Source organism: Pleurodeles waltl, chromosome 5, assembly GCF_031143425.1.
Source record: "Pleurodeles waltl isolate 20211129_DDA chromosome 5, aPleWal1.hap1.20221129, whole genome shotgun sequence".
NCBI classification, from domain to species: Eukaryota; Metazoa; Chordata; class Amphibia; order Caudata; family Salamandridae; genus Pleurodeles; species Pleurodeles waltl.
In genome coordinates, this window is record NC_090444.1 from 708,420,719 (window position 1) to 708,434,439 (window position 13,721).

General features: G+C 43.7%; 1 protein-coding gene across 3 annotated transcripts in view; it reads right to left on the minus strand.

Annotated features, from left to right (window-relative positions):
- The window catches only part of ARID1B (AT-rich interaction domain 1B), a 764,650-nt gene that overhangs the window by 576,463 nt on the left and 174,466 nt on the right, over positions 1 to 13,721 (minus strand). For 2 of the 3 annotated variants that reach the window (XM_069234666.1, XM_069234669.1), the window contains exon 3: positions 10,317 to 10,433. The exons of the other annotated variant lie outside the window; for it this stretch is intronic. In XM_069234666.1, the coding sequence (XP_069090767.1) occupies positions 10,317 to 10,433 (117 nt within the window). The remainder of the gene's footprint in view (positions 1 to 10,316; positions 10,434 to 13,721) is intronic. 3 annotated transcript variants of the gene reach the window in all.

Sequence of the window (13,721 nt, forward strand, 5' to 3'; positions counted from 1 at the left end):
TGTGCTCTAGTATGCAATGCAAGGACTGCTAGTATACAATGTCATGACTGCTCTGAACATGTGTGTTGTACTATGCAATGCTATGGCTGCTCTGAATATGTGTGCTCTAGTATGCAATGCTAGGACTGCTCTGAACATGTGTGTTGTACTATGCAATGCTATGACTGCTCTGAATATGTGCTCTAGTATACAATGCTATGACTGCTCTGAACATGTGTGTTGTACTATGCAATGCTATGGCTGCTCTGAATATGTGTGCTCTAGTATGCAATGCTAGGATCGCTCTGAACATGTCTGCTGTAGCATGCAATGCTAGGACTGCTCTGAACATGTCTGCTGTAGCATGCAATGCTACTACTGCTAGTATGCAATGCTATGTCTCCTCTGAACGTGTGCTTTAGTATGCAATGCTGTTACTGCTCTGAACATGTATGCTCTAGTAAGCAATGCTAGGACATGACTGCTCTGAACCGTGTGCTCTAGTATGCAATGCTATGACTGCTTTGAACATGTGTGTTGTACTATGCAATGCTATGGCTGCTCTGAATATGTCTGCTCTAGTATGCAATGCTAGGACTGCTCTGAACATGTCTGCTTTAGTATGCAATGATAGGACTGCTCTGAACATGTGTGTTCTAGTATGCAATGCTAGGACTGCTCTGAACATGTGTGTTCTAGTATGCAATGCTAGGACTGCTCTGAACATGTGTGTTGTACTATGCAATGCTATGGCCGCTCTGAACATGTGTGCTCTAGTATGCAATGCTATGACTCCTCTGAACGTGTGCTTTAGTATGCAATGCTGTTACTGCTCTGAACCGTATGCTCTAGTATGCAATGCTAGGACATGACTGCTCTGAACCGTGTGCTCTAGTATGCAATGCTATGACTGCTTTGAACATGTGTGTTGTACTATGCAATGCTATGGCTGCTCTGAACATGTGTGCTCTAGTATGCAATGCTAGGACTGCTCTGAACATGTGTGTTCTAGTATGCAATGCTAGGATTGCTCTGAACATGCCTGCTGTAGCATGCAATGCTAGGACTGCTGGTATGCAATGTTATGACTCCTCTGAACGTGTGCTTTAGTATGCAATGCAGTTACTGCTCTGAACATGTATGCTCTAGTAAGCAATGCTAGGACATGACTGCTCTGAACCGTGTGCTCTAGTATGCAATGCTAGGACATGACTGCTCTGAACCGTGTGCTCTAGTATGCAGTGCTAGGACAGGACTGCTCTGAACACGTGTGCTCTAGTATGCAATGCTAGGACATGACTGCTCTGAACCGTGTGCTCTAGTATGCAATGCTAGGACATGACTGCTCTGAACACGTGTGCTCTAGTATGCAATGCTAGGACATGACTGCTCTGAACCGTGTGCTTTAGTATGCAATGCTAGGACATGACTGCTCTGAACCGTGTGCTCTAGTATGCAATGCTAGGACATGACTGCTCTGAACACGTGTGCTCTAGTATGCAATGCTAGGACATGACTGCTCTGAACCGTGTGCTTTAGTATGCAATGCTAGGACATGACTGCTCTGAACCGTGTGCTCTAGTATGCAATGCTAGGACATGACTGCTCTGAACACGTGTGCTCTAGTATGCACAGCAAGTACTCTCAGCCATGTAATCGGCGAATGGCAGTGATGGAAGACATGCCTGCCGCACACAGTCGAGAAGCTTCTTGGTCCTCAGCAGCACACTCCCCCTCTTCAAATCCCACCAATGGTTAACTTAATAGTACTTCTTAGATATTAATAGTTCCCTTTCGAAAATAAAAAAAACGATTAACTGTTATTCACGTGAGAAAGTGGGATTTTCCTCTCGCTGGAAGGTTTGATCGGTAATCTCCATTAAAACAGAAGAGTTTTATCAGCCCACATTCCAATAGGTTTATTATCAAGTTAATTAATGGACTCCTGCGCTAATATCCAAATGCGAAGCAATTAATGGCACAGCACTATAAATGTCCCGGGCTTTGCACTCGCAGCAAAAACTTACAGAGCAAATGCAATTCCATCACTTGAGTGATTTAACACTGGCGTTGCAAGGTTAATATTCCCAAGCAGTTCTAACGGTGGCGCCGGTTTAATTAACCTTGTGTGATTTAAATACTGAGAAACGGAGTTTAGAAAGCAACCAACACACATACAAACAGACGTAGAGCGGCTAAAGCAACTCGCTGGGGCAGATGACAGAAAAAGCTCGGCCTCTGTCGCAGCCTAAACGAGCCGGCGCCACCGTGCCACGCATCCCCACTGGAGACGCGCGGCGGCAGAAAGGGCACATGAAGGATGGAAATAATGCAGTAAATGGTTGCCCAGAATTACACCGAGCGGACGAAGCAAGCCCACAATGCCTCCATGAATTAAAACATGTTAGTTAAAAAAGAGGAATGGTTCATTTTACAGCAATATTTTTAAATAAACATATTTGACCGGCAATTCGAAGGTGGCATGTATAAACTATACTAAAACTTTAATGGAACTCCAAAGTAGGCAACCTTGCAAGGGGTTTGTCTTTTTTCTACGTAAATCCCTTATAATTTTGCTCAAAAGATGTAGGTTTTATCGGCAGTTCAAAAAATCTGGGCATACTATAGGACATGGTGCCGTATATTTTTCACAATTTATATAGCTTTCGAACTTTAGTCTCTTCTTCTGCTCCTTCCAAGAACACAATTAATGAAACGTAATTTAGGCGCTATTCAGGGTAAATCAGTAGCTACACAATTCTCACATTCTTGGGCATTAGACAGTGGAGCTTTCCCAAATGTTGGATCTTACAGGCAAAAGAGGTATACCTTAGATCAATGCTCTTAACCTGTGGTCCGGGAACTCCCTGGGGTTTAAATAATATAACAGATTAATAGGAGTATGCAAATAAAGTAGCAAGAAGTAAACCTGAATTTTAAAAGAAACTTTCTGTAAATGAGAAGGAATTTGAAAATGTAGGCTAAAAATTAAGTTGGCACTCATTAATTTATGGAAGCAGTGCAAGTGCATCAAACAAAACATAGTATGGAGGAAGTGCAGCCTCAATTCAATTTAGAAAAGCTACAACCTCACCCAGGTGGAGATTCAGACACTGATGTGAGAGGGGTAGAATCCCTATGAAAAAGTAAACGCACACTTTGACAGTAAAGGCCTGTTGACTGGATTTTCTGAAGTGCTGCCCTTTCACAAATGGTAGAGGATAGTGACTGGACTGCAGATTCTGTCATGCAAGGTGAAGGGGACCTTTAAGGTGAGGCCTAGCCATCGGTCTTTTTAGGTTACAGCCTACCAGACAGCACAGTTGTCTGATTTGCAAAAGACATTGTGGAGACTTTCAGAAATTTGACCTAGGATTGCCATCTGCTCATTGATTACCATTGGCTTTGTGGTTTGTAACTCACACTTTATGGTTTTCCATTTGCTGGCTTTATTTGCTTTAGGTTCTCCAGGTTCAGTTTATCCCTCCCGTCATCAAAACCATGTTTTCTGTATCCTTTCATGTACCCGCTTTCTGTTACCAGGTCTTTAAATCTTGTTCTTGTCACATCCACTGTGCATTCAAAGACCGAGGTCCAATGTCACAAGCTGTCTTCCAGGGGCACATGTTTACTTTTCTTTCATTGACTTCAAGTGGAGAGGATTTATCTGACAATAGTGCTGGATACTGGGGGTAGGGAAGAGGTTTTTCTAGCACATAACATTTAAATGAACTGCGTAAGTATTTCAGAATATATCAGAATTATGAAAGCACAAACGAAGCACATTTTTTGATATTTCTGAATTGTGTTGGAAACAAATACTTTAATATGATCAAAACAAATCATTAAACTAGTTGATGTAATTCCCACACATTTTCATTTATGCACTGTACGGTTTTATTAGTAAAACTGTACGCCTGTGCAAATGCAATGGTCATTTCAATTGAAAATGGGCTGTCTGTAACGGCAGTGTGCTACCATATCATGAATACTACACTCTACGCCACTCCACTCTACACCTCTCCAAACCTCTGCACTCTACTCTAGACCACTCTTTACACCACTCCATGCCACTGCACTCTACACTTCTCTACTCTACCCTGTACCACTCTACTCTATGCCAATGCACCCTTCGCCACACTACTTTGCACCACTGTACTCTATGGCCACTGCACTCTACATCACCGTACATTATGCCATTATACACTGTGCCACTCCACTCAACTTCACTGTTCTCAAACAATCTATGCTAAGCCACTCTACTCCACTATGCCCCTGCACTCTATGCCAATGCACTCTAGACCACTGCACTGTACGCCACTCTAATCCACTGCACTTGGACACTGTCCTCTGCAATACTGCACTCTCTGCCACTGAACTCTATGTCACTCTGCCCTGCTCCACTCTACATCACTGCACTCTATGGCACTCAACTCTACGCTGCACTCTACACCACTTCACTCTATGCCACTGCCCTCTGCATCACTCAATCCTACCCACTGCACTCTACGTCACTGCACTCTACTCTGCATCACTCCATGCACTGAACTATGTGCCACTGCAATCTACTATGTACCACTTTCATCTATGCCACAGCATTCTACGACACTGAATTGTACACAACTGAATTCATTGCTATTGCACTATACACCACTGTACTCTGCAATACTCTATGCCAACGCACTCTACACTAGTCTACTCTACGCCACTCCAGTGTATGCCACTCTATGCAACTCTACACTATGCCACTAGAATACACAACACTCTCTGCAACTCCACACTACCCCCTTAGGGCGACAAACGCAAGAAGAACAAATGATGGCCGGAATGCTGAATAATGTTAACTATTTATGACCAGTCACAGATCTGGGCCTGGCAGTTTGGGCTGGACTGTTCCCATAGAGCGCAAGGTCAAGACTGATTTGTATATGGGTAGGTCCAAACTGGAATGGCGTGGCAAGCAAAAAACGATGGATTTAGGCCCAGATCTTTGTCTGGGGGTGAGTGTTTGACATTGTTCAGCATTCCGTTCATCATCTGTTCTTTGTGCATTTGTCGCCCTAAGAGGGAAGGGTATACCCAGATGTGGGTCATGGGTTTGCTATTCCACCAGATTCAAGAAAGCCTGGCTGATGATGGGCGATACCCCAAAACCAGTCCCAGGATGCTTGTTTTCCGGCCCAGGGAGGACCTGGCCTGGCAGTTCAGCTGGACTGCCCCCATGGGGAGCAGGGTCAATACTGATTTGCATATGGCTGGGTCGAAACTGGAATAGCATGGCAAGCAACAAAACAATGGATTGGCACTCTTTTTTCATTTCACTCTACAACACTCTACTCCACTCTTCTCCGTTCCACTCTATGACACTCCACTCCATGCCGCTAGCTTTTAGCTATACTAAACAGCTGCCTCGCTGGTGAACAACATGGCTAAAACACATTGGCCAAGCCAATAGTTCTTGCATAGGTGAGACCTGCTGGCTTTGTCAATGCTTATTTGTCCAAGATTTCAGATTGACTGTTGACAGGACTGAAACCTCACCACTCCTGGGCCTCTGTTGTGGGTGTTGCAGGCCGGCCAGAGACTGTCCTCCTTTGAGGGGCATCATTGCACAAAGGCCGAGTGTGAAGTGCAGTGTGGCAAGGACATCTGGAATGAAAACCAACCTTAACCAGTTCTGCAGCATGTACCTTTCATAAAGAAACGTTTATCGATGGGAATGAAGCAAATAAATGTATTTATTTTCAATCTGCAAGATGTCATTTGTGCAATGTTTATATTTTAACCCAATATGAAGAGACAATAATCTAACAGCGGGAGACAAGTAGCTTCCTGCTCTGGCCAGTGAAGGAAGATGTAGGGACATGTATAAAAGATCCCGCTTAAATGCAACTAGAATTTTCCGAGCATATGAAATGTAATCATACAATGTTTTCAATTCTTAGACGAAATTTGAATCAGGCAAATCGTGCAGGGATGCCACAACCCATTATTGGGTTACTTCCAGCTAAGTCAACAGTTAAGTAAATGATGACAGCTTAAAGTGACATCAGATCTTAAGTTTATTTCACTGGTATTATATGGCTTTTCAAATCGGCATGTTTTATTGTCCATTTTTCCTGAATTACGTAAGCATCTGAGGCCATCAGGTAGAGCACAAGTGAAATACTGATGTGCGTGGATGAGAGGGGTAAGACAATGATGCCAGATAGTCGAACTTCCCTTAGATATGTGCTGAAGCAGGCAGGGTAACATCCTATGTCTCAGTGTTCTGGGGATACCTCAACAAGCAGCAAAATAAAAGTGATGTTACATGGTCACTAGTGCATGCATCACTTGCATGATTTTATGAGAAGTAAACAGCAGTGGCGAGATTTAAGGACACACTTTGTTGAGGAGTGTCTTTTCTCAATAGTAGTGTGTATAGATACTGGGCACATCTGTACCACCAACACATATGTAAATGATGCAAGACTCTCATATGCACCGCACGTATTACATACACATTTATCACTGACCCACGGGGGAACAACGGGGTGTGGGTAAAAGGAGAGACAAGATATAGGGGCTGTTGAAGAAGGTTGTAGGGAGTCTATGAAGCAAAAGGAGATAAAAGGAAGATGGAAGGTGGGATACAGAGGCGACGTGAGAGGATGTGGAGGAGCCAGGGGGGCAGGAGAAGTGAGAGGAGGCCGGCACCCAGAGGTGAAGATGTGAGGTGGGATGCAGAGGTGGCGTGAGAGGATGTGGAGGAGCCAGGGGGGCAGGAGAAGAGAGGGGAGGCCGGCACCCAGAGGTGAAGATGTGAGGTGGGATGCAGAGGTGGCGTGAGAGGATGTGGAGGAGCCAGGGGGGCAGGAGAAGAGAGGGGAGGCCGGCACCCAGAAGTGAAGATGTAAGGTGGGATGCAGAGGTGGCGTGAGAGGATGTGGAGGAGCCAGGGGGGCTGGAGAAGAGAGGGGAGGCCGGCACCCAGAGGTGAAGATGTGAGGTGGGATGCAGAGGTGGCTTGAGAGGATGTGGAGGAGCCAGGGGGGCAGGAGAAGAGAGGGGAGGCCAGCACCCAGAGGTGAAGATGTGAGGTGGGATTCAGAGGTGGCGTGAGAGGATGTGGAGGAGCCAGGGGGGGGGGCAGGAGAAGAGAGGGGAGGCCGGCACCCAGAGGTGAAGATGTGAGGTGGGATGCAGAGGTGGCGTGAGAGGATGTGGAGGAGCCAGGGGGGCAGGAGAAGAGAGGTGAGGCCAGCACCCATAGGTGGTGGAATCTGTTGGGAGGACTAAAAGGGGGTCTACATTCTTGCATTTGGCAATATGAAGAAGGGAGGGGGGTAAACGGAATGGGGGTGGTGAGGGCGGAGGCGAGGATGAAGGAAATACAACGGTGGAGCGAGGAGGAGAGGGCGCTAATGTTCCTTCCACCTATTTGGGGCGGCGCATCGTTCCCATTTGGGAAGCAAGAATAATTTGCATGCAGGGCTCGAAGCCTCAAAAAAGTAAAAAGGTACACTGTATTCTAAGATTGTGAAAAACGACGGAAATGGAGTCTGGCGTGTTAGATGGGGTAGGGTTACTAAAGGGAAGCAACAACGAAGTGTCTAGCTGCTCGAAGGTTGACTGGCACTGCACCTACCCCTCGCAGCGTACACTAACGTCGCCCTCCCCACCCCCGGTTCAGTGAACTCTACAGCACTGTTAAATAATTCAGTACTAGATTCATCAACCACCGGTGAGAAGCCTCGTGGCCTCCTTAATGAAACCATTCACCCACTCTCTTCGACCCTGTTTGACTCACCAGTCTTGAACTCTAGCACCGAGGCCCAGGGCCCCCCTCCTCTCCCCCAGATCGCCCTGCAGCATGACATAAAGGATGTTGAACGCTTTCAAAGCACCTTTGTGCGATCACTCAGCACTTTATACAAAAAAAAAATTCCAAATGAGTCACATGGTCATGTCACTAGGCAGACCTCGGTGTACGGGGCCCCTCTCTGTACCACTCGCCCCTGTAGCGTAATCCATTCTGTACTTCTATACACATAATATAGTCAGTTCTCTTGGCAAACATACCTCCATGTCTCTATTTTTAAATGTTGGATACATATCCTGTTGCTACATACCGTGCCATGCTCCCACTTGCACTTTATAAATGTACCCCATAAAATAAACAATAAAAACGTCATTAACGCAACTATACTATACTCTTCTCTTCATATCCCATGTACAATAAGCCAATAGGTCTCACCTATGTGAGATCTACAGCTTTTGTTGGAGTAGGGTGGAGAGGAGTAGCATAAAGTGGCATGGCACTGTGTGGCATGGAATGGAATGGCACTGTGTGGTTCGGAGCACAGTAGCACAGTGCAGGTACTTCTACCAAATCAAAACACGTGCTCCTAACTCAAAACTTGTGAGCAGAGCCAAATACCCTCTCTAGTGATGCTCACAATTGTTTGGCAAGAGCTCTGTTGTCAAGTCAGACCATGAAATGGAACTGTGCCCATGTCTAACTCTGATATCCCTTGACTGTCAAAGACCTATGCTTATTTGATATTTGCAGGTAGTAGAGCATTCCCGTTTTTCATCTGGAAGTTATTAGTCTAATTTCTAATTTAAAATTTTCAATTTCTAATTTTAATAACAAAACACCAATAAGCAAATGTTGAAATTACTGGCACTGAAGATTTTTCTTCTGCGAAAACACTTTGAAACATGCTAGTTTTCATGAGAAAATTACATCCTAGTCTTTAGATCAATATCTCCATTATTGCAGATATAAACAATTCAGAAATTACCATTCCCTCCGAAAGGTAAAATATAGTTATTAAACATGGTAACAAAACAATATGAAAAGTAAATTAACATGCAAGAACTTTTTTCGTTTCAAAAGAGCTAAAGAGGTTTGACAAAACGTTTTTATTAGCAAGCAGCCTCTCAAGCATATGGATGTCTAGAGCGTCTCCGAAGAACTAGACAGAAAGAGCAACGTTTTATATTGAACCACGCCCACCAGCACTGGAAACATCATCAGCCGCCTGGCTGCCCAAGCTGAACTTTGCCAGGCTGAGGATTTCACAGCCCTGTGGGCATAATCTCCTTAGCCTGGCAAAAGTGTCTCAAGTCCCTCCTCTTTGTGAGGAAGGGAAGTAATACTGATTGCCTCGGGCCCAGGCACTTCAGTTTTAAGCCCCGAAGTGCCTAGGGCAGAGTGCCAATCATTGACACCTTGTCACAGAGTGGGTTGGGGTCAGCAGCCTCACTGCCCCCACCCCCCCCATCCCGCTACGTGACGAGTGAGGAATGGCTGCCTTCCCTCACTGGCTGACCTGAAGTCACACAATGAGGGAAGGCAGCAGTCTCAACCCTCTTGAGCTTCAGCACAGGCAAGTTTTATGTTTCCGATTGTTTGGTGCATGCATGTGTGTATGAATGTATCAATTTGTGTTATGAAATGGTGTGTGTGTTTGTGTGTGCAAATATGTGAATGCATAGGTGTAAGTGTGTATGTATGCGTGTGTGGCCCATCCGCCCCATCTCTCTGCTAAGATTACTGGATGCCACTGAATGGTACAGAAGGCTCAGTTTCCTTTTCCTATGCACAACTGTTTAAATTAGGAGAAATATTTTACCTTTATCAGGCTATACACTTTTATTCTTACTTTTGAAGCTGCATGGTGCTTTATAGACATAGAAGAGCACCATTTAGTGGCTCCTCAAGCAGCATCATAAGGGTGCCTGACAAAGGGCAGAGAGCATCTCTACCTTTTGCTGAGGAGAAGAGCAATAGGAGCAACACATTTAGTACTCATGTAGTGAAACTGGGAATAATTGGGAAAACGTGCCTAATAAATTTGGAAAATGAACAGTGAGCTCTGCAGAGAGGCTTGTGGGGGGCTAGAACTTGTTAAAGAGTTGAAGGTGAGAAGGGAGACCCAACACAAGAAGGTGTCCTACTGAAAGCAACTTTAAAGAAACATGTTTGTATTACCTTTAGTGATGCTAACAAAGAGAATGTGAACACCTGCATGGAAGTGATCGTAAACCACAGAGGACACAGCTCCAAAGATTACTGCAGGCTAGCCAGCCAGGAGAACGCTAGACTGTGTTAATGGTCAGTCTGTCCCTACCTGAAAATGTTGTTCTCCACACTAGCCTTAAGTCTGAAAATACAACTTACCACCCAAATTACTGAAAGGCAACCTGGTTGACATAATGAGCAAATTACTGCACATTAAACGCCCCCCTTTGGCCAAGTGTCTCTGTTAATTTATTTTCCGAATAGACTCCAGCATGGTGAAATCAGCGTGACACGGAAGCTGCAATGAGTGGGCGGCAGTGCTTACCTGCTGAGCTTGGTAACGCTGCTGGGCCTGCGACAGGTACTGTGGCTGCGGCTGTTGGCTGTAATATGACTGTTGGCAGTAGCCACTTACACCTTGCTGACCATACTGAGGCGGCATCTGTTAGAAGAGCCAAGCAAAGCAGACACATGAGTCAGGAAGCTGAAGGAAACTATAGAAGGTTCACAGTCACGCATCCATTTAATCAGATGCTACAACTTCAAGCCAGACTAGAGGTTTTCTACTGACTAGTCAGGGGTCAGCCATGTCAACATTCTAGGTATGTAGCTTGACTTAACTCCATCTTATAGTTGTCAATTCTTTAAACCACCAAATTATTTTGAAAATATATTTTCCATTGCATTTCCATAGGATAATCACAAAAAGGGGTATCTTTATTTTTAATCAATCAAGTGAGAGCCTATTCACAAATGTAAATATACATGTGTATATTTGCTCACATTTGAATTTACTACTACACCTAGGTGTAAATCTACAATTTGTTTTACTAATCAGTATTTCTCACAGCAGATAGACCACTTGTTGATGATTTACATGTCTTCCCCCTTCAAACCATGGTGTACAGCCTACTAGAGCAGGATTTATTGATGTAGAGTTACTTACTAGTAACTTTGCACATACAGGTGAAGATATCTGCCACCATGGCAGAGCTATCCCTAGCAGTAGGTTAAGGGAAAATTATTTAAATGTATTATTATTTAACATAAATTATTCAAAATATTTTAACGTAAAATAGAATTGTAAGTTAATGTCAAATATTTATTTTTAACCTATAATGCAATGAAATGTTACAGTACATTAACACAAAAATAAATGTGTTAAATAATCAATTAAATTAGGTATCAATTTAAATTATACATAAGTCCAATAATAGTAAAAAACACCCTCACTAATATTTCATTTTTGTTTGATAAATAGTAAGTGTTGTTAAAAAATGTAATTATGTTTTTAATCGATTTAAATTATTTTAACTTTTATTAATATTTTATATCTTAATTTGTAATTAAGGTAAATATATATATATATATATATATATATATATATATATATATATATATATACATATACACACATACACATACATATACCAAAGTAAAATAATTAATTTAACATTAGGTCCTATGGAAGGTGTTATTTTATTTCCCTGCCTTATTTTCTACTTTTCTATAGGAGTACACCTTTAATGCTCTAGCAACTTTAGAAGTGTGGTTTGTGAACAGAAATGGCATTACTCTTCTGTGGGCGTGTGTTTGTATTAGCATGCCCCTTTCTAAACTCCTCTTTAAATTTCCCTATCCCCATCAGCTTTAGTAGTAAGCATTCCCCATTTGCCAGCAACCCCCTCTTGTCCTGCCCATGTTTACTACTAAAAGGTATACCTATGCGAGGAGAAGATGGGAGAGGCAGGGATCGCCATTCATAGGTTTGTCAATAGCATTTTAGGGTCCATGAGTATTAATGTGGTACTATTTTGCATACTATAAAATGTAGTTTGTGAAAAAGCCCTATAAAGTCATGGAGCCTGACCGTAATCTCTTCGGACCTCTTTGCCTCATTTTTCTTAAATCAGACTTCTCTGCACCCTCTTCTGAAACTATCCTTACATTATACTCGTTTTCTCATCTGCGGCTGAACCAATCCTCACCTCTTTCTCCCTCTGTCTGCTTAAAGGGTTTTCACTTGAGGCCACGCCTCAAAACGTCTCCGTTAACAGCTTGTTCACAGCAAGCTCCTAACAATCAAAAAATTGCATCATTCCGCTTTCTTTCCTCTTTCCTGTTCCGGACTTCTCGCGGTAGTCCCGCTCCTGTTCCTCCAGCACACTTTGAGTCAGCCTGAAGTGGTTTTAACACTGCACTAAAATCAACATTCCACGGCAGCAGCACTGTCTAAATCACGTAAGCAGAGGAGCTAGTGGTACTTCTCTGATTACACAATTCTCGAAATACACACCTAACCGAGCATTATGGATTTACACTTTATCTGTGTAGCAAGGACATTCAGGCATAATTGTCTATTTTTATTATCTCTATTATACAAAAGGGACACAAAGAAATAAAAAAGTAATTCAAAAACCGCGTATGATAATGGCCTAACAACATAAGCGAATCCCGGTGGGAAATACGAAGTATCATATACCTTTGTTTTCATTCTTGTTATATTCCGTGCCTCCGATAAAATAAAACTCAATCTGCGCTGCCCACTTACGAACAACGCCAGGTGTGGCTGGCTCACAAGAGTGCACGGTCCTAACGCAGAACACACTGAACAGAAGTGGTAAAAAGCATTTGAAAGCAAGTCAGCCCACAAGCCACCATCTTGGCAGGGATCCGCAGAGACGGCCCGCAGCACCCAGATGAACACGTCACAAGACCGAACCACACACGCATCTGCGTTTACAGTGGAGACGTGAGAGGCTGAGACACTGCAATCTAACTGAACGACCAAAATAACACCAGCTGACCGTCCGATTCAAATGCAAACTACATTTCCTTCACGCCATAATTAAGTGAAAAGGGAAACTCGCAAACAAGTGGTTCGAGTTTGGTATTTGGTGGTATTTGCTTGGGCGGGGCAAATTAAAGTGGGTTCTCTTCTCAGTGAATCTTTCTGTGTCCTTAAGATGTCTTCTACGGTTCGCTACCCCTAGTAGTCACAGGGTTTATTAATTCAGACCAGAGGCTCTCAGGGCTTACTAAAGGCCTGACTGTGGCACGCATGCTGCAAACTAGAATTAACTGGGAGGTGAGCAGGAACAGAGCACGGTAATACTGTGCTGAAATAAAAGGCGACTAATACTGGAGCATCATCCCGCTCAGAACTCATTCCATGACACCACCACCAAGAGGCACATGTTTACCATGTAAAGTGAACAAAAGCTGGAGACAGGTAGCTCTGCACCAACAAAAAGTCAACTGGCAACGCAAGTGGGAGTTATGGCCCTCTATGGCAAGCCACATCTTAAACCGCGGGAACAGCCCAGAGGTTATTCATAAAACCATTGACACGACCAAAGTCAACCTTGAAGCTGGTAAATCTTTTCCCCAAGTTTGCCCAACAACGACTGCTTAGGGGCACAGGGATAGGGAGGCTGGCTACCATATAGACAGAGGAGACTACGTTTTGTCAGTCTATATTCAGGGCCACTTTCAAAAGATTAAAGTTCGGTCTTAACGCACCAAAATGAAACCACCCTTTTAGACATCGGCTGATATAAAGCAGCAGCCTCCCCTGGTCTCATCGATTTAGGATTCTGCAGAATTCATGTGACAACATCTCTTCAAAGGAAAAATGTAAACCCAATCTGCATAGAGGACACAGACTTCACCCAGATGTAAACACAACTAATTCCGGGTTAGAACAGTAAATAAACATGGACATTCACAG